At 39.2% G+C, this 20,372-nt stretch overlaps 1 pseudogene and 4 gene segments (V, D, J or C); 1 reads left to right on the plus strand and 4 right to left on the minus strand.

The window, feature by feature from the left end:
* Nucleotides 1–1,129: 1,129 nt before the first annotated feature.
* On the minus strand, nucleotides 1,130–1,620 carry LOC120786029. The segment is given in 2 exon segments: nucleotides 1,130–1,461; nucleotides 1,569–1,620. Coding segments are annotated over 2 exon segments (384 nt in total).
* A 6,098-nt stretch (nucleotides 1,621–7,718) lies between these two features.
* On the minus strand, nucleotides 7,719–8,200 carry LOC120786030. The segment is given in 2 exon segments: nucleotides 7,719–8,041; nucleotides 8,149–8,200. Coding segments are annotated over 2 exon segments (375 nt in total).
* Nucleotides 8,201–10,771: 2,571 nt separating this feature from the next.
* Nucleotides 10,772–11,253, minus strand: LOC120786031. The segment is given in 2 exon segments: nucleotides 10,772–11,094; nucleotides 11,202–11,253. Coding segments are annotated over 2 exon segments (375 nt in total).
* A 5,970-nt stretch (nucleotides 11,254–17,223) lies between these two features.
* LOC120786032 lies at nucleotides 17,224–17,705 on the minus strand. The segment is given in 2 exon segments: nucleotides 17,224–17,546; nucleotides 17,654–17,705. Coding segments are annotated over 2 exon segments (375 nt in total).
* Nucleotides 17,706–18,242: 537 nt separating this feature from the next.
* LOC120786571 lies at nucleotides 18,243–20,107 on the plus strand (annotated as a pseudogene).
* The last annotated feature ends 265 nt before the right edge of the window (nucleotides 20,108–20,372 follow it).

Raw genomic sequence — 20,372 nt, forward strand, 5'->3', positions numbered from 1 at the left:
CTGCTGTCGTAGGTTGCCATGTTAACTGTTTCTTCATTGACCTATTAAATCCCCAGAGACCGGGTTTATCTCACCGTCCAGTCACTAGTGTTCTCTAGCATTAGGTGATGTTGTTTTTTAGGGATCATGTTGACATCACATCTGATAGCTGTGTCAGTGCAGACTCACAGTGTCCTGTTTAGCTGGGGTATCCTAAAGCAGGTAGGAGGTGGTGTGAAAGGATGTCTGTCCTTTCTGTCCTGCTCCGCTACGATCACAGCTTTTTGGTTTCGCATCACATCAGGCTTCAAAGGTAAAGGTCACTTTGCCTTTGAGTTTGTACCTTTAAAACGTTGGAACTCTTTGACAAAAGATCTGAGGAAACTGTGGTAAAAAGCAGCTGAAGACAAACATCTTTAGAGGGACTTTTATTCAGTTTGTAAATTCTTCCACTGCGTCTGCATTTAATGTGCACTGCTTTTATTCTATTAAAAACCAAAGGTGTAGTCTGACCTTAAAGAACGCTATACATGAAGCGTTGCTTGCTCACTTACTGCCAAGAATGAAAATGACAAGGGTTCATTGAAAAATGCTAATGGAGATAAAGAACATTTCTTTTCTAAAGAGTCTGATGATAAGTTCATTTGTTGTCTACAGATAGAGAAGAACGAAAGTTATCTAACCAATCAAGTGTGTGTGTGATTGTGTGTGTGTGTCTGTGTGTATGTGTGTGTGTGTGGGTGTGTGATTGTGTGTAGTTTTGACAAGCAAGACTGAGGTCAAAGGTCATGTACAAGCCTCTTGTCATTAACTGTACCAAGTTGGCTCGTCTTGATTTATTTGCTGACCCAATGACAACGTGATTATAACTGGATATGAATGGATGGTGAGAAAATGTGATGGATAAAGTAATTTGATTTCAATCAAGAGTATATTTTTTCTTTTAACTTGATTTTATACATTTTCATTGGACATAAAAGCAACAGTAGTGTTCAATCCACTTGATTAAACTGTGTGTGTGTGTGTGTGTGTGTGTGTGTGTGTGTGTGTCCTCAGTGAACTGTATCAGTCTCTGCAGTAGCTTCCAGCTGCAGCAGCCAGTTCAGTTTCTCTTCAGTCTGACTGAGGGAGGTTTTTGTACGACGCTTTTTCACTGTGTCAACACATATTGACTGTTGATAACGTGAAAACTCTGACAGTAGTAAACTGCTGCATCTTCAGCCTTGACTCCACTGATGGTCAGAGTGAAGTCAGAGTTGGATCCACTGCCTGTAAAACGACCTGGAATCCCTGATGCTCGAGTGGTAGCATAGTAAATAAGTAGTTTAGGAGTTTCTCCATCTCTCTGTTGGTACCAGGCTAAAAAGTGGTTGTTGTTAGCCACATAAACATCCTGACTGGTCCTACATTTGATGGCGACGGAGCCTCCCAGAGCAGAGCTCACTGCTCCAGGCTGAGTCACTGTGACCTGGCCTCTGGACTCTGAGGATACAGAGACAGAAACATGAAGCAGCGTCACGGTTTTGTCGGCTTGATTTCAGAGGGACGGACGTTGATAGAGGAGAGGAGTCTGATTCTCTGGACTTTACCTGTGAAGCAGCAGCAGAGGAGAGTCCAGATGAGGACGGAGGTCAGCGTCATCTTCTTGATGAGGAGGATTTCCGTGGCTTCTGTTGTCATGAAGCACAGCTGTCAGTCATCCAGTCTTCAACTCTCAGGACTATAAACTCTCCCAGAGCACTGGAGCATGGTGCTGCTGATGCAAAGTGGCTCTCTATGGAAATGCTCTACTTAAGATTCGTTTAAGTTTAAAGGACTTTTATTTTAATTTCAGTTGTAATATTCTGGCTGAAGAGCTGCCTGTATCTTTTGGGTCAGTGTTCATGTGTTTCTTGATCTCTCTCCCACAATAAAGTTTATTAAACCAGTCCACATTCTTATCATGAGAATTTCAAACAGTAGTTCAAAGGTTGACAGTATTCATTTGAATGTTTCCATAATGAAATCCAGCTGGTCAGTGATGACTCCTACTCAGACGGAGAGAACAAACACAAACCATCACTTATGAGGTTTTGGTTTGAAACACAAATATTTAGTATACCTCAAACAGTAAAAGCCTCAAAATCCGCATCTTATGTTTAATATTTTATGAACCCAGAACATTTTGCTTGCAAATATTAAAACGCACGGATCAGCCACGAGGTCAAAACCAGTTACCGGTTTTAACCTTGTGGCTGATCAGTGTATACGCTGGAATAACAGAGTGCTAGTTTTAACTTTCTACCTTCAGTACTGAAACCTGTCTGTTGTCACGGTTCGGCAGTGATGCCTGCCTGTTGCCATGGTTACTGAGCTCAGAAGTGAAAAACTGAAGACCAGTTTCATACAGTCTGAGGAAGACCAACAGAAGCAGTAGCTTCCTCTGCTGCAATCCACAGGAGGGAGTTTAGTTTACCTGATATAAACTTTCTCTCTTTCCATTATCAGACCCATTCAACCCTGTTCAACTCCAAGTTGTGATCTTTTCATTATTGTAACAACGCTGCTGTTAAAGCTTGAAGACAATAAAAAATTTTTTTTCTTCAAGTTCATTTTGTACCAACAACAGATGTTTTATTCCATATTTCTGCATTTCCAGGATTATGACTCATGTTAGAGTCCGATTCTGTCATTACTGCTGATAGTTTTCTTAATGAACTATGGGATTACATCATGTACTTCCACTTATCCACTAACTGTTGGAGTCTAATCTGACAGTGTCTGTGTTGAGCAGCGGTTTCCTGAAACAGGTGGAAGTGAGGTGTGAATGGAAGGATGAAGAGAGGGCCATTTTTATGAACTCATTTCAAAATATTGTTTACATTAAATACTGAACAGAGTTTTGTGGATTAGCATAACATGATATCACATGGTTCCTATCTCACATGTATACATCTCAGTCTCATTGTCAGTTTTTCCTATTTGTTTAAAACCACCAAAAGAAAACCACTAATGAGTCATTGTTTAAGAATAAAAAACGTTCTGATATGTTGTTATATCTTAAAGGCTCCTATCTGCAGAGAAGAGACGTCATTATCTGTTACCTCCGTTTTTAACAGATGTACGGTTTTCTTTGCTTATATTTTGGGTGTTCTAACACGTGATGGGACCATTTCGTGGAAAATCATCGAGACATTCCTCGACCCTGAGGTAAATAAGTAATCCTATTTCGTAAGGCTTTTATTTGCACCAACCCAATATGAATAATCCTGTCAATCAAACTACAGAAGTGTGATTTGTTCTGTTTTTTGTTTTATTAAAAAGGGCTTTAGTGTAGAGAGTGTCATTGAAATATGACTTTAAAACTTGTAACTTGATGGTTTTACGATTTAATTATTATTGCTGTGGTTTGATTTGGAATTGGTTCATTTGATGAAACACCCAGTATGATGGTTGAATTGCTTTTAAAGAATTTTTCAAGACCCTGAGAAATATTCTGTGTTTCCCCGTCTTCTTTTTTGGAAAATTGATCTCAATACAAAAGACAGTCATTTGACTTTAAATGCAAAGTTTCAAAACTTGTCTAAAGAAAACTATCAACTAATGTACTTACGTTATGAAATGTATTATTTCTATGACTGTATCATACTTTTGTTGTACGTTTGTTTCTTATACAGTGTATTATTGTTCAAATGTCTGTGGGTTTTAGTTTTTGTGCAGCTGTTGAGTCAGATCACTTCCTGTCCAGCTGAGGGAGGTTTTTGTACGACGCTGTACCAGTATGTGGACGGGAGGCTAGAATCATGCTGACAGTGATAAACTCCTGATGTGATGATACTGAACGGAGAGAGGCTGGAGAGATTTTGTCAACAGCTGTTTCCAAGGTCAAGACTTAACTTTCAGTCTAAATGTATTTGTTGGGTTTTTGAGTTGCATGTCAGGGGGAATGTGTTGCTGCATATGCTTTGGCAGTTTATACACTTGTAGTTATATATACATGTAGACATAGTTATATCCAGTCAGTCACTTATGTCTTTTGCGTTTTTCTGATTTCAGTTGATGCTGAGCTTTTCCTCAGATACTATTAGTTCACATATTTAAGACAAAGTTTTGTGAGATCTGACAGACGTTTGGGTTTTGTTTGTGTCGTCTTTGATCATGAAGGTTTCTGATGCTGATCTGTGTCGTCATATTTTCTTCTCACAGCCTATAGTTGAGATAGCTGTGATCCAGTGTGCAGCTGAGGTCAAAGGTCATTACAAGGCCTTTTGTCATTCACTGTCTCAGGTTGGCTCCTCTTGATTTATTTACAAGTCAGATAAGAACATGTGACTAAAACTGGATGTGAATGGAGAGAAGCTGTGATGAAGAAAGTTATTTGATTTCCACCAAGATCAGTGTTTTGATATTCAACTTGTTTTGATACATGTTGAAACCATTTCATGTAATGTTCAGTGTACGATGTGTGTGTGTATGCTGTGTGTGTGTGTGTGTGTGTGTGTGTGTGTGTGTGTGCTTGTGTGTATGTGTGTGTGTGTGTGTGTGTGTGTGTGTGTGTGTGTGTGTGTGTGTGTGTGTGTGTGTGTCCTCAGTGAACTGTATCAGTCTCTGCAGTAGCTTCCAGCTGCAGCAGCCAGTTCAGTTTCTCTTCAGTCTGACTGAGGGAGGTTTTTGTACGACGCTTTTTCACTGTGTCAACAGATTCTTACTGTTGAGATAGTGATAACTCTGACAGTAGTAAACTGCTGCATCTTCAGCCTGGACTCCACTGATGGTCAGAGTGAAGTCAGAGTTTGATCCACTGCCTGTAAAACGACCTGGAATCCCTGATGCTCGAGTGGTAGCACGGTAAATAAGTAGTTTAGGAGTTTCTCCGTCTCTCTGTTGGTACCAGGCTAAAAGGTGGTTGTTGTTATAGACATGAACATCCTGACTGGTCCTACATCTGATGGCGACGGAGCCTCCCAGAGCAGACCTCACTGCTCCAGGCTGAGTCACTGTGACCTGGCCTCTGGACTCTGAGGACACAGAGACAGAAACATGAAGCAGCGTCACGGTTTTGTCGGCTTGATTTCAGAGGGACGGACGTTGATAGAGGAGAGGAGTTTGATTCTCTGGACTTTACCTGTGAAGCAGCAGCAGAGGAGAGTCCAGATGAGGACGGAGGTCAGAGTCATCTTCTTGATTAGGAGGATTTCTGTGGCTTCTGTTGTCATGAAAGACAGCTGTCAGTCATCCAGTCTTCAACTCTCAGGACTATAAACTCTCCCAGAGCACTGGAGCATGGTGCTGCTGATGCAAAGTGGCTCTCTATGGAAATGCTCTGACTGACTCCAGCAGGGACTTGGATCACTCTGATCATGCTGTTTATCAATGGATCAAAGAGTTGATCAGGACGTGTCAGTGTTTATTTTATGTAGTTTTTCTTTTACGTGTCTCGAAAACTTTTTTTAAGAATTTGTTTTCACATATTTTGATGTGTTGTTAAAAAAAAAAGTCTTTAATCTTTAAAAATAATATTCGTGAAAATAAGATGAATTTCATAACTTTAGTAGTTAGTTATCAGTTTTGACTTGAGTTTGATTGAAAAGTTTTCTTGGAGGATACTTTTGTAAATTCCCACTAATTCACTAACAGACATCATCATTATTATATGGGAAATAATCTATAATAATAATACTAATTTGTCACAATCTGTCAACCAATTTTAAAAACTTAAACCAGTTATTACATAAACTGGGAAACTTAGAATGCGTTTTTTTGAGGTAGTTTGTGTCAAAGTCAGAGAGGTGAGAGGTTTTTGTACGACAGACAGCCACTGATCAACACTGGCCTCTTGACGTCTTGGAGCAGAGAGGCAGGACACATATGCAAACACACAGAGTCAGTGAACTGTAGCTGTCCTCAACATATCATGAGGTGTTTCCCCCTCAGTACTGAGAAAGTTGACTGTTCAAATTATCGAAGATATAAAGGGGCATAAACGGTAAAAATTTAGAATAGAAAACTTCATTTGATTTCCACCAAACAGCTTCAAAGGCTGGTGTGAATTCTGTAATGGGAGAATTTCAACAATTTTCATTGTCTTACCAAGTCTAGGTTTATGTTTTTACAGACAGTACAGAATGTGCAGTGAGTAATGCAAAAGTCCCCAAATCCACGTTTAGAAAGAAATACAGATGTTCTCCCATTAACATATAATTTATACACCGTGAAATAGCTACTCTGATTGTGAAATGACAGATATAATAACAAATAACAAATTCATTCTGCTAAAGATAGAAAGAGCTTTGTTTATCAACTCAGACATCTGGAAAAATGATTCCAACTTTACAACTTGTCTTTCCTTTCCTTTACAAAGGTGAAAATCTTGAGTTTCAACTATATTACCTGAGTATGGTAAAATGTGGATCCAAACAATGTAAAAGATTTGGGAGAGGCCAGCAAACCTGCTTTAATGTCTGATCAGTTTAATAAGTGAAAGAAGGGAAGATGAGGGTTTTTGTGATGTACAATAGGAAGTCATCGGTATAGAGGCTGATTTGTTGAAGGTGTGAATGAAATTATCCCTGAGATGCAAACATGTCTAATGGACATTTGTTATTAAATTTAGATAAATGTATATTAACTTCTATAAAGTCAGATACACTGACTGATCTGTATAAACTTTAACAAAAATCTTGGGTGTGTGTGTCCTCAGTGAACTGTATCAGTCTCTGCAGTAGCTTCTACCTACTTTGGGTTTTTCTAAAGGATCGGGACACGTAGAGCAAAAGCATTAAGGTGTCAATCACCTGCTGTGCTGTGGAGACACCTTGAAACAGAAGTGTAATTGGAGCTTTGAGGAATCTGATCAGTTTAGTGCATGACCTAAGAAATATTTCATACTACATTATATGAGAAATCTATTTTTATTTTTACCTCTGTGTTTGTGGGGGAATGGTTCAGGAATGAACTTTGCTTTTCTTTAAGTCAAGGCATGTATTCAAAAATTTTCAAAGTGATTATTTGCAGCTTTCATTCTCTGATCAGGAAATATTAAATTCAACCTGAGAAGAGTTTACAAGTTTGAGCAGTTTTTTCCTCGGTTGTTGTTTGTGGGGTTTTTGGTGTTGTTATGGTTGTTGTTGTTTAGTTTGTTCTCTGTTTGTTTGTCATCATCAACCTGATGAAGACAGCAAGGTCTGACATAAAGATATTCTTATGTTACCAAAGTTGTTGGAGCTGCCTCATCACACTTTTACACTTTTCCATGCACCTTGGAAGTAGGTGAAGTTGTAGCAGAAATCCCTACTTTGCTTCATATTCTCTTTTAACAGTGGAAAAACCTGTGTTCCAGTATGAGGTCAAAGGTCATGAACAAGCCATTTATCTTTAACAGGTTGGCTCCTCTTGATTAATTTGGAAATCTAATAAGAACATGTGATTATAACTGGATGTGAATAGATGGTGAGAACATGTGATGAAGAAAGTTATTTGATTTCCACAATAATGAATTTTTGTTGTTAAATTTGTTCTGATAAATGTTTTTCTTGGTCTTCAAAGAAAAAAATGGGGAAATGTTTAATCCAATTCACATCACTGTATTTGGATGGTGTGTGCGTGTGTGCGTGTGTGCGTGTGTGTGTGTGTGTGTGTGTGTGTGTGTGTGTGTGTGTGTCCTCAGTCAACTGTATCAGTCTCTGCAGTAGCTTCCAGCTGCAGCAGCCAGTTCAGTTTCTCTTCAGTCTGACTGAGGGAGATTTTTGTATGATGCTTTTTCACTGTGTCAACAGATTCTTACTGTTGAGATAGTGAAAACTCTGACAGTAGTAAACTGCTGCGTCTTTAGCCTGGACTCCACTGATGGTCAGAGTGAAGTCAGAGTTTGATCCACTGCCTGTTAAACGACCTGGAATCCCTGATGCTCGAGTGGCAGCATAGTAAATAAGTAGTTTAGGAGTTTCTCCGTCTCTCTGTTGGTACCAGGCTAAATGGTTAGAACTATAAACATCCTGACTGGTCCTACATTTGATGGCGACGGAGCCTCCCAGAGCAGAGCTCACTGCTCCAGGCTGAGTCACTGTGACCTGGCCTCTGGACTCTGAGGACACAGAGACAGAAACATGAAGCCGCGTCACGGTTTTGCCGGCTTGATTTCAGAGGGACGGACGTTGATAGAGTAGAGGAGTTGGATTCTCTGGACTTTACCTGTGAAGCAGCAGCAGAGGAGAGTCCAGATGAGGACGGAGGTCAGCGTCATCTTCTTGATTAGGAGGATTTCTGTGGCTTCTGTTGTCATGAAGGACAGCTGTCAGTCATCGGGTCTTCAACTCTCAGGACTATAAACTCTCCCAGAGCACTGGAGCATGGTGCTGCTGATGCAAAGTGGCTCTCTATGGAAATGCTCTGACTGACTCCAGCAGGGACTTGGATCACTCTGATCATGCTGTTTATCAATGGATCAAAGAGTTGATCAGGACGTGTCAGTGTTTATTTTATGTAGTTTTTCTTTTACGTGTCTCGAAAACTTTTTTTAAGAATTTGTTTTCACATATTTTGATGTGTTGTTAAAAAAAAAAGTTTTAATCTTTAAAAATAATATTCGTGAAAATAAGATGAATTTCATAACTTTAGTAGTTAGTTATCAGTTTTGACTTGAGTTTGATTGAAAAGTTTTCTTGGAGGATACTTTTGTAAATTCCCACTAATTCACTAACAGACATCATCATTATTATATGGGAAATAATCTATAATAATAATACTAATTTGTCACAATCTGTCAACCAATTTTAAAAACTTAAACCAGTTATTACATAAACTGGGAAACTTAGAATGCGTTTTTTTGAGGTAGTTTGTGTCAAAGTCAGAGAGGTGAGAGGTTTTTGTACGACAGACAGCCACTGATCAACACTGGCCTCTTGACGTCTTGGAGCAGAGAGGCAGGACACATATGCAAACACACAGAGTCAGTGAACTGTAGCTGTCCTCAACATATCATGAGGTGTTTCCCCCTCAGTACTGAGAAAGTTGACTGTTCAAATTATCGAAGATATAAAGGGGCATGAATGGTAAAAATTTAGAATAGAAAACTTCATTTGATTTCCACCAAACAGCTTCAAAGGCTGGTGTGAATTCTGTAATGGGAGAATTTCAACAATTTTCATTGTCTTACCAAGTCTAGGTTTATGTTTTTACAGACAGTACAGAATGTGCAGTGAGTAATGCAAAAGTCCCCAAATCCACGTGTAGAAAGAAATACAGATGTTCTCCCATTAACATATAATTTATACACTGTGAAATAGCTACTCTGATTGTGAAATGACAGATATAATAACAAATAACAAATTAATTCTGCTAAAGATAGAAAGAGCTTTGTTTATCAACTCAGACATCTGGAAAAATGATTCCAACTTTACAACTTGTCTTTCCTTTCCTTTACAAAGGCGAAAATCTTGAGTTTCAACTATATTACCTGAGTATGGTAAAATGTGGATCCAAACAATGTAAAAGATTTGGGAGAGGCCAGCAAAGCTGCTTTAATGTCTGATCAGTTTAATAAGTGAAAGAAGGGAAGATGAGGGTTTTTGTGATGTACAATAGGAAGTCATCGGTATAGAGGCTGATTTGTTGAAGGTGTGAATGAAATTATCCCTGAGATGCAAACATGTCTAATGGACATTTGTTATTAAATTTAGATAAATGTATATTAACTTCTATAAAGTCAGATACACTGACTGATCTGTATAAACTTTAACAAAAATCTTGGGTGTGTGTGTCCTCAGTGAACTGTATCAGTCTCTGCAGTAGCTTCTACCTACTTTGGGTTTTTCTAAAGGATCGGGACACGTAGAGCAAACGCATTAACGTGTCAATCGCCTGCTGTGCTGTGGAGACACCTTGAAACAGACGTGTAATTGGAGCTTTAGGAATCTGATCAGTTTAGTGCATGACCTAAGAAATATTTCATACTACATTATATGAGAAATCTATTTTTATTTTTACCTCTGTGTTTGTGGGGGAATGGTTCAGGAATGAACTTTGCTTTTCTTTAAGTCAAGGCATGTATTCAAAAATTTTCAAAGTGATTATTTGCAGCTTTCATTCTCTGATCAGGAAATATTAAATTCAACCTGAGAAGAGTTTACAAGTTTGAGCAGTTTTTTCCTCGGTTGTTGTTTGTGGGGTTTTTGGTGTTGTTATGGTTGTTGTTGTTTAGTTTGTTCTCTGTTTGTTTGTCATCATCAACCTGATGAAGACAGCAAGGTCTGACATAAAGATATTCTTATGTTACCAAAGTTGTTGGAGCTGCCTCATCACACTTTTACACTTTTCCATGCACCTTGGAAGTAGGTGAAGTTGTAGCAGAAATCCCTACTTTGCTTCATATTCTCTTTTAACAGTGGAAAAACCTGTGTTCCAGTATGAGGTCAAAGGTCATGAACAAGCCATTTATCTTTAACAGGTTGGCTCCTCTTGATTAATTTGGAAATCTAATAAGAACATGTGATTATAACTGGATGTGAATAGATGGTGAGAACATGTGATGAAGAAAGTTATTTGATTTCCACAATAATGAATTTTTGTTGTTAAATTTGTTCTGATAAATGTTTTTCTTGGTCTTCAAAGAAAAAAATGGGGAAATGTTTAATCCACTTCACATCACTGTATTTGGATGGTGTGTGCGTGTGTGCGTGTGTGTGTGTGTGTGTGTGTGTGTGTGTGTGTGTGTGTCCTCAGTCAACTGTATCAGTCTCTGCAGTAGCTTCCAGCTGCAGCAGCCAGTTCAGTTTCTCTTCAGTCTGACTGAGGGAGATTTTTGTATGATGCTTTTTCACTGTGTCAACAGATTCTTACTGTTGAGATAGTGAAAACTCTGACAGTAGTAAACTGCTGCGTCTTTAGCCTGGACTCCACTGATGGTCAGAGTGAAGTCAGAGTTTGATCCACTGCCTGTTAAACGACCTGGAATCCCTGATGCTCGAGTGGCAGCATAGTAAATAAGTAGTTTAGGAGTTTCTCCGTCTCTCTGTTGGTACCAGGCTAAATGGTTAGAACTATAAACATCCTGACTGGTCCTACATTTGATGGCGACGGAGCCTCCCAGAGCAGAGCTCACTGCTCCAGGCTGAGTCACTGTGACCTGGCCTCTGGACTCTGAGGACACAGAGACAGAAACATGAAGCCGCGTCACGGTTTTGCCGGCTTGATTTCAGAGGGACGGACGTTGATAGAGTAGAGGAGTTGGATTCTCTGGACTTTACCTGTGAAACAGCAGCAGAGGAGAGTCCAGATGAGGACGGAGGTCAGCGTCATCTTCTTGATTAGGAGGATTTCTGTGGCTTCTGTTGTCATGAAGGACAGCTGTCAGTCATCGGGTCTTCAACTCTCAGGACTATAAACTCTCCCAGAGCACTGGAGCATGGTGCTGCTGATGCAAAGTGGCTCTCTATGGAAATGCTCTGACTGACTCCAGCAGGGACTTGGATCACTCTGATCATGCTGTTTATCAGTGGATCAGTCACAATTTCAGCATATTAATTAGAAATGTGTTAATGCTTAGTTCTTTGTGAACTTGCTCAAATTAAAGTGGGGAAATGTTCTTTCAAAACCGTTTGTCACAAAACTCCCAATAATTTCACTACCAAATAAATCAATGTCATCCTCAGACTGAAATTTCAACAAAGTCATTTGTCACTGAAGAAATCAATTTTATGTCTTTATTTTATTTTGATACAAATTATTAATGCTGAGATATTTAAAAATTAAAAGTTAATACTTTTGTGTGTATTTATGAAGAATACTGACAGTTTGATCTTTTACTTCACAAATATGATAAATTTACATATTTTTGGGGTGAATCTGTTTGTTTCAGAGCCAGAGAACCGTGTCTCTCTAGAGTGAGAGGTTTTTGTCTCAATGAGTTTGTTTCACTGTGGTGGACTTTTGTTGGGGGAACCAGACTGGATGAAAACTTGAAAAGCGTCTTTTCAGGATGAGAATTATAAAGCAGGATATCATCAGCATCAAGGGATATACGATGTCTTCCATCTGAGATTATTCTGCAGGTATATTCGATTTTCAGAAGATGGATTCAACAAAGAACTAAATGAAAGAGTTTATAACGTTTAAAATCAGTAAACACCATTTTATCAAATAAGTAATGTCCATGTAAATTATTAAATAGAATAACTGTTGTCATATGTTTTTCTCTGGAATGATGACAGGAGATCTATTTAATTTACAGAGACAGAGTCTGTCTCGGTGAGAGATACCAAGAATGTGGTCACATTAGCTCATGACTTTATTAATTAATGATGGTAACAATGTGTAATTCGGGTCACGTCTGAAAACTCTGTCAGTAAAGCTCAACAGTGCCTCTGTTTTCCTGTGGTATCCTAAACCAGGAGCTGGTCTCACACTGCTCTCACAGACTATATGCGATCAAGGTCATGAACGAGCCATTTATCTTTAACAGGTTGGCTCCTCTTGATTAATTAGGAAAATCTGATAAGAACATGTGATTATAACTGGATGGGAATAGATGGTGAGAACATGTGACATCTTGATGTCTGGGACCAGAGAGGCAGGACACATATGCGAACACACAGAGTCAGTGAACTGTAGCTGTCCTCAACATATCATGAGGTGTTTCCCATCAGTGCTGAGAGAGTCCACTATTTAAATGATCCCTGAGATTATGCAGGGTGAAAAGATTTGACCTTCACATCATCTCTATCTTGATGTCAGGATGGTGTTGACCCCAGCACAGATCGCTTAACGTATTTATGCTCCAACAAACCAAATTATTTTCAATATCTATCCAAGGTGGATTTTATTTGACATTCCATGTCAGTGTCCTAATGAACAGTGACTGACCTGACATGGGAGAAATACCCCCAACCTCCAAATTGGTCTTGAGTTTTTTTCAAACTAGATTTTGAGGTAGTTTCATGTTTTGGCAATTTTCTGATGAATTCAACATTACATGTCAACAGAGGCAGCTATCATGAACATGCCTTCAGTGGTTATTTTCCATATTAATAACTGTTCTACAGCTTAGTCTCAGGATCGCAGCACTACTCTCAAAAGTTTGCAGTGCTTGAAGAAACAAAATCTTGAAACCCTTGACAAGAAATCAGTACATTTTCATCATGGTCAGACACTGAAGAATTATAGATTGCTGGGTTGGGAACTTGATCAAATATGTAGGTGTCTGTCTTATGTACAAGATTACACGTTGTTTGGCTTCTCCTCTGCTCAACTATATATCAGTTTAGTTTTTAAAAGCTGTAGCAAGAGTGGACTGTATTATCTCAGTGAGAAATAGAAACCTTTCGGTCAGTCTGAAGTCTCTGTTACAGCTGAACAAGAGTTTCTATCTGTCACAGTAAATATAAGAGCACTGGACTCATAGTATTTATCTGGAGCTCATTTTAACAAATCGTTAATTAGCGGTGTCTCTGTCAGCACTGGAAAACTATTGCTCCTTGCTGTCCTCCGTCTGTCCTGGTTGCGTACTTGCCTTGATATCTGCTGTTACCGATCGCTGTCTTACTACTGCCTGTCTGTCCTCATGTACCTGCATGAGGATCTTTTATCGTGGCAGAGAGATTTATCTATCTTTATGTGCTTTTTATGGTCGTGCTTCTGCTTTGCATGTGTGTATTTGTGTATATTTATATCGATCAATGTTGTCTTATTTAGTAAATATTTCTGTCAACATTAATATTCCCCATTTCATAGCTTTGCATGTCCTTTATTATGAGCCTCTATGCTCCACGTTAATTGATTCATTTACTTCGAAATTTACTGTACTTTTGGTATAGGTTACTAAAGTATAGGTTTTTCTTACACAATTTCAGTGTGTGTGTGTGTGTGTGTCCTCAGTGAACTGTATCAGTCTCTGCAGTAGCTTCCAGCTGCAGCAGCCAGTTCAGTTTCTCTTCAGTCTGACTGAGGGAGGTTTTTGTACGACGCTTTTTCACTGTGTCAACACATATTGACTGTTGATAACGTGAAAACTCTGACAGTAGTAAACTGCTGCATCTTCAGCCTGGACTCCACTGATGGACAGAGTGAAGTCAGAGTTTGATCCACTGCCTGTAAAACGACCTGGAATCCCTGATGCTCGAGTGGTAGCATAGTAAATAAGTAGTTTAGGAGTTTCTCCGTCTCTCTGTTGGTACCAGGCTAAAATTTGGTAGTTGCTAGCCACATAAACATCCTGACTGGTCCTACATTTGATGGCGCACGGAGCCTCCCAGAGCAGACCTCACTGCTCCAGGCTGAGTCACTGTGACCTGGCCTCTGGACTCTGAGGACACAGAGACAGAAACATGAAGCAGCGTCACGGTTTTGTCGGCTTGATTTCAGAGGGACGGACGTTGATAGAGGAGAGGAGTTGGATTCTCTGGACTTTACCTGTGAAGCAGCAGCAGAGGAGAGTCCAGATGAGGACGGAGGTCAGCGTCATCTTCTTGATGAGGAGGATTTCTGTGGCTTCTGTTGTCATGAGGGACAGCTGTCAGTCATCGGGTCTTCAACTCTCAGGACTATAAACTCTCCCAGAGCACTGGAGCATGGTGCTGCTGATGCAAAGTGGCTCTCTATGGAAATGCTCTGACTGACTCCAGCAGGGACTTGGATCACTCTGATCATGCTGTTTATCAATGGATCAAAGAGTTGATCAGGACATGTCAGTGTTTATTTTATGTAGTTTTTCTTTTACATGTCTCAAAAACTTTCATTAAGATTTTTTTTTTCACATATTTTGATGTGTTGTTAAAAAAAATGTCTTTAATCTTTAAAAATAATATTCATGAAAATAAGATGAATTTCATAACTTTAGTAGTTAGTTATCAGTTTTGACTTGAGTTTTGATTGAAAAGTTTTCTTGGAGGATATTTTTGTAAATTCCCATTAATTCACTAACAGACATCATCATTGTTATATGGGACATAATCTACAATAAATGTGTTGCTGTGATCATCATTTACATTTTGCATGATTTATTGGTGGTTTTTTTCTTTAAAATTTTTTATTTCAATTTCTATGATTAAAATAAAAATAAATTTTGTAAGTTGATGTTTAATATTTCAGAAAAAAACTTTATATAATTTGTCACAATCTGTCAACCAATTTTAAAAACTTAAACCAGTTATTACATAAACTGGGAAACTGAGAATGCGTTTTTTTGAGGTAGTTTGTGTCAAAGTCAGAGAGGTGAGAGGTTTTTGTACGACAGACAGCCACTGATCAACACTGGCCTCTTGGACGCCTGGGGAGCAGAGAGGCAGGACACATATGCAAACACACAAAGTCAGTGAGCTGTAGCTGTCCTCAACATATCATGAGGTGTTTCCCCCTCAGTACTGAGAAAGTTGACTGTTCAAATTATCGAAGATATAAAGGGGCATAAACGGTAAAAATTTAGAATAGAAAACTTCATTTGATTTCCACCAAACAGCTTCAAAGGCTGGTGTGAATTCTGTAATGGGAGAATTTCAACAATTTTCATTGTCTTACCAAGTCTAGGTTTATGTTTTTACAGACAGTACAGAATGTGCAGTGAGTAATGCAAAAGTCCCCAAATCCACGTTTAGAAAGAAGTACAGATGTTCTCCCATTAACATATAATTTATACACTGTGAAATAGCTACTCTGATTGTGAAATGACAGATGTAATAACAAATAACAAATTCATTCTGCTAAAGATAGAAAGAGCTTTGTTTATCAACTCAGATATCTGGAAAAATGATTCCAACTTTACAACTTGTCTTTCCTTTCCTTTACAAAGGCGAAAATCTTGAGTTTCAACTATATTACCTGAGCATGGTAAAATGTGGATCCAAACAATGTAAAAGATTTGTTGCACATTTAAAATGGGTGGGAGAGGCCAGCAAACCTGCTTTAATGTCTGATCAGTTTAATAAGTGAAAGAAGGGAAGATGAGGGTTTTTGTGATGTACAAGAGGAAGTCATCGGTATAGAGGCTGATTTGTTGAAGGTGTGAATGAAATTATCCCTGAGATGTAAACATGTCTAATGGACATTTGTAATTAAATTTAGATAAATGTATATTAACTTCTATAGAGTCAGATACACTGACTGATCCATGTAAACTTTAACAAAAATCTTGGGTGTGTGTGTCCTCAGTGAACTGTATCAGTCTCTGCAGCAGCTTCTACCTACTTTGGGTTTTTCTAAAGGATCGGGACACGTAGAGCAAACGCATTAACGTGTCAATCGCCTGCTGTGCTGTGGAGACACCTTGAAACAGAAGTGTAATTGGAGCTTTGAGGAATCTGATCAGATTAGTAGATGACATAAGAAATATTTCATACTACATTATAGGAGAAATGTGTTTTTATTTTTACCTCTATGTTTGTGGGTGAATGGTTCAGGAATGAACTTTGCTTTTCTTTAAGTCATGTTATGTATTCAAAAATTTTCAAAGTGATTATTTGCAGCTTTAATTCTCTGATCAGAAAATGTTAAATTCAACCTGAGAAGAGTTTACAAGTTTGAGCACAGTTTTTTCCTCGGTTGTTGTTTGTGGGGTTTTTTGTGTTGTTATGGTTGTTGTTGTTTATTTTGTCCTCTGTTTGTTTGTCATCATCAACCTGATGAAGAGAGCAAGGTCTGACATAAAGATATTCTTATGTTACCAGTGTTGCTGGAGCTGCCTCATCACACTTTTACACTTTTCCATGCACCTTGGAAGTAGGTGAAGTTGTAGCAGAAATCCCTACTTTGCTTCATATTCTCTTTTAACAGTGGAAAAACCTGTGATCCAGTATGAGGTCAAAGGTCATGAACAAGCCATTTATCTTTAACAGGTTGGCTCCTCATGATTAATTTGGAAATCTAATAAGAACATGTGATTATAACTGGATGTGATAAGATGGTGAGAACATGTGATGAAGAAAGTTATTTGATTTCCACAATAATGAATTTTTGTTGTTAAATTTGTTCTGATAAATGTTTTTCTTGGTCTTCAAAGAAAAAAATGGGGAAATGTTTAATCCACTTCATATCACTGTATTTGGATGGTGTGTGTGTGTGTGTGTGTGTGTGTGTGTGTGTGTGTGTGTGTGTGTGTGTGTGTTTGTGTGTGTGTGTGTGTGTGTGTGTGTGTGTGTGTGTGTGTGTGTGTGTGTGTGTGTGTGTTTGTGTGTATGTGTCCTCAGTGAACTGTATCAGTCTCTGCAGTAGCTTCCAGCTGCAGCAGCCAGTTCAGTTTCTCTTCAGTCTGACTGAGGGAGGTTTTTGTACGACGCTTTTTCACTGTGTCAACACATATTGACTGTTGATAACGTGAAAACTCTGACAGTAGTAAACTGCTGCATCTTCAGCCTGGACTCCACTGATGGTCAGAGTGAAGTCAGACTTTGATCCACTGCCTGTAAAACGACCTGGAATCCCTGATGCTCGAGTGGTAGCAAGGTAAATAAGTGGTTTAGGAGTTTCTCCGTCTCTCTGTTGGTACCAGGCTAAACGGTTAGAACCATAAACATCCTGACTGGTCCTACATCTGATGGCGACGGAGCCTCCCAGAGCAGAGCTCACTGCTCCAGGCTGAGTCACTGTGACCTGGCCTCTGGACTCTGAGGACACAGAGACAGAAACATGAAGCAGCGTCACGGTTTTGTCGGCTTGATTTCAGAGGGACGGACGTTGATAGAGGAGAGGAGTTTGATTCTCTGGACTTTACCTGTGAAGCAGCAGCAGAGGAGAGTCCAGATGAGGACGGAGGTCAGCGTCATCTTCTTGATGAGGAGGATTTCCGTGGCTTCTGTTGTCATGAAGGACAGCTGTCAGTCATCGGGTCTTCAACTCTCAGGACTATAAACTCTCCCAGAGCACTGGAGCATGGTGCTGCTGATGCAAAGTGGCTCTCTATGGAAATGCTCTGACTGACTCCAGCAGGGACTTGGATCACTCTGATCATGCTCTTTATCAATGGATCAATCAGTTGATCGGGGTATTGATCAGGATGTGGTAATACTTGTTTTCATGAAGTTTGGTTTTATTTTTTTTGATTTTTCATAATGTCTTTTCTGACATTTAATTGTTTTACTACAAAAGCTTTATCTTTCTTTAAAAATAACATACGTATGAAAAAATGACATTTTTTAAAATTGTGTTACTGTGTTATTGTTGGGTTTAAAACCATTTGACAAAGTTTTAAAAACAGACTCAGTTTGGAGAGCTTGTTTGTTTCAGAGCCAGAGAGCCGTGTCTCTCTACAGTGAGAGGTTTTTGTACGACGGCTCAATGAGTTTGTATCACTGTGGTGGACGTTTGGTGGAGGAACCAGACTGGATGTTGGAAGTAAGTCAAATGTTTAACAACTGCTTTATTTCAGGAACTATTTCTATATTTATTTCGTTCATATTTAACATGCCAGGAAAAATAGTCTCCTTTCAGTGTTAATGTGTAATTTTTGAAGAAGTATTTTGCATGAAGATAAAGATCTTTGCTTTAGCAACAAGAACTGTAATGAATATAAAGGATTGATTCAGAGGAGAAATCGTTATTTAGTCTGACAGAGCCAGAGAGCCGTGTCTCTCTACAGAGAGAGGTTTTTTTGACGGCTCAATGAGTTTGTTTCATCACTGTGGTGGACTTTTGGGTGAGGAACCAGTTTTGAAGAATTATTTTGCATGAATATAAAGATCTTTGCTTTAGCAACAAGAATTCGAAAACTAACTGTAATGAATATAAAGGATTCATTCAGAGGAGAAATCGTTATTTCCACATATATATGTGAAGTTGAATATTGAGGGTTGGTAGGTTTAGTTCAGTCTGACAGAGCCAGAGAGCCGTGTCTCTCTACAGTGAGAGGTTTTTGTACGACGGCTCAATGAGTTTGTATCACTGTGGTGGACTTTTGGTGGAGGAACCAGACTGGATGTTGGAAGTAAGTTCCTGCACAAACACTAAATACAATAATGTAAGGTAACGTTGTAAATCCATTGTTTAAATGTTTGCAGCAGATAAAATGTTCTTGTAAGGTTTTAGTGTTTATGTTGGGATTTCTCCTCCGTCATCATGGAGGTGAACTCAGAGCAGCTTTACTCAACTTTTCTTTACACATTCCTGTCATGCTGAAGTTTAAGTTGAGCTGTAGAGAAGATACAACTTCAGTTCTCTTTTTAAATATATGTTCTAAGATTCATTTTTGTTTTTCAAACCTCATCGATGACTAATATTAAGTTGAATTAAGATTCACTTCATTCAGATGAAATAGAACAGAATGAGGACAAAGATGGGGATTTGAAAAGGTTAGAAAATCTGTAATCCCTTTATTGTGTTATACATTGTTTCCAGTGCAGTTTGAAATCCGTTTCTCGTTTGCTAAACGATGATTGAATTCCACATGAAGCGCATTTGACGGTTGTCGGATTATTTTATGTATTTTTTAATGTTTCCCCTGAAAACTAAAGTAATGCAAACTAAAGATTGGTCCTAATTTTTGATAAAATATTTTTTTTTTTTATGTTTCCTTTGTTTTCTTTCCAGTGCAGTTTGATGTATTTCAGGTCAAACTGTACGATGGTTCTCTCTGTGCTGATATGCATGAGAGGCTTCTTCAAGGGAAGTGAAACAATGTGTGAGTGAGTGACTGGTGGAGCAGAAAAAACATCTGGCAGAAACTCCTTAAAGGAGAAAATCAACTCTCACAAAGAAAAGGTGTCCCAGTGTCTGGTGTTTGATTGACAGCTGTGTGGCCCCTGTCTAATAAGCTGATTGGCCTCCTAGGTGATGCCCGTCCCACCCTGACTGCGTGCTGCCCCCTCCAGCGTGGAGCTGAAGCAGGGGAAGGCCACGCTCATGTGCCTGGCCAACAAGGGCTTCCCCTCAGACTGGAGTCTGGCCTGGAAGGTGGAGCAGCAGCAGCAGCAGCAGCAGCAGCTGGGAGAGCAGCAGCCCCGGGGTGCTGGAGAAGGACGGCCGCTACAGCTGGAGCAGCACCCTGAGGCTCCCTGCAGACCAGTGGAAGAAGGTGGGCTCTGTGACCTGTGAGGCCACCCAGGGCTCCCAGACTCTGGTCTCAGAGACACTGACGAGAGACCAGTGTTCCCTGTTCTGACCTGACTCACTTGGACCCTGCTACTGGTTTTACTCTGCAACTGCTCTCTCTCTGAAACACTCTCTCCCTCTCTCTCTCTTTCTCTCATTATACATCTCTACATTAATGTGCTCTTGCTTGTTGTATTGATGATGGTTTTAATAGTTCTAGACAATAAATATTTCTTCAAATACTGGTTTCCGTTGGGTTTCCATTCTTATGACTGACACGTGTTACGTCCTCTTTTCTTTGCCATGTATTTCATAGCAGGAACACTGGTTAGAACAACACATGAAGCCACAATATGAAGAAATGAACCTTTTTTTAATGCACTTCTTCACACTTTAACGACTGGGAA

The sequence above is a fragment of the Xiphias gladius genome, chromosome 24 (assembly GCF_016859285.1).
Source record: "Xiphias gladius isolate SHS-SW01 ecotype Sanya breed wild chromosome 24, ASM1685928v1, whole genome shotgun sequence".
Lineage (NCBI taxonomy): Eukaryota > Metazoa > Chordata > Actinopteri > Istiophoriformes > Xiphiidae > Xiphias > Xiphias gladius.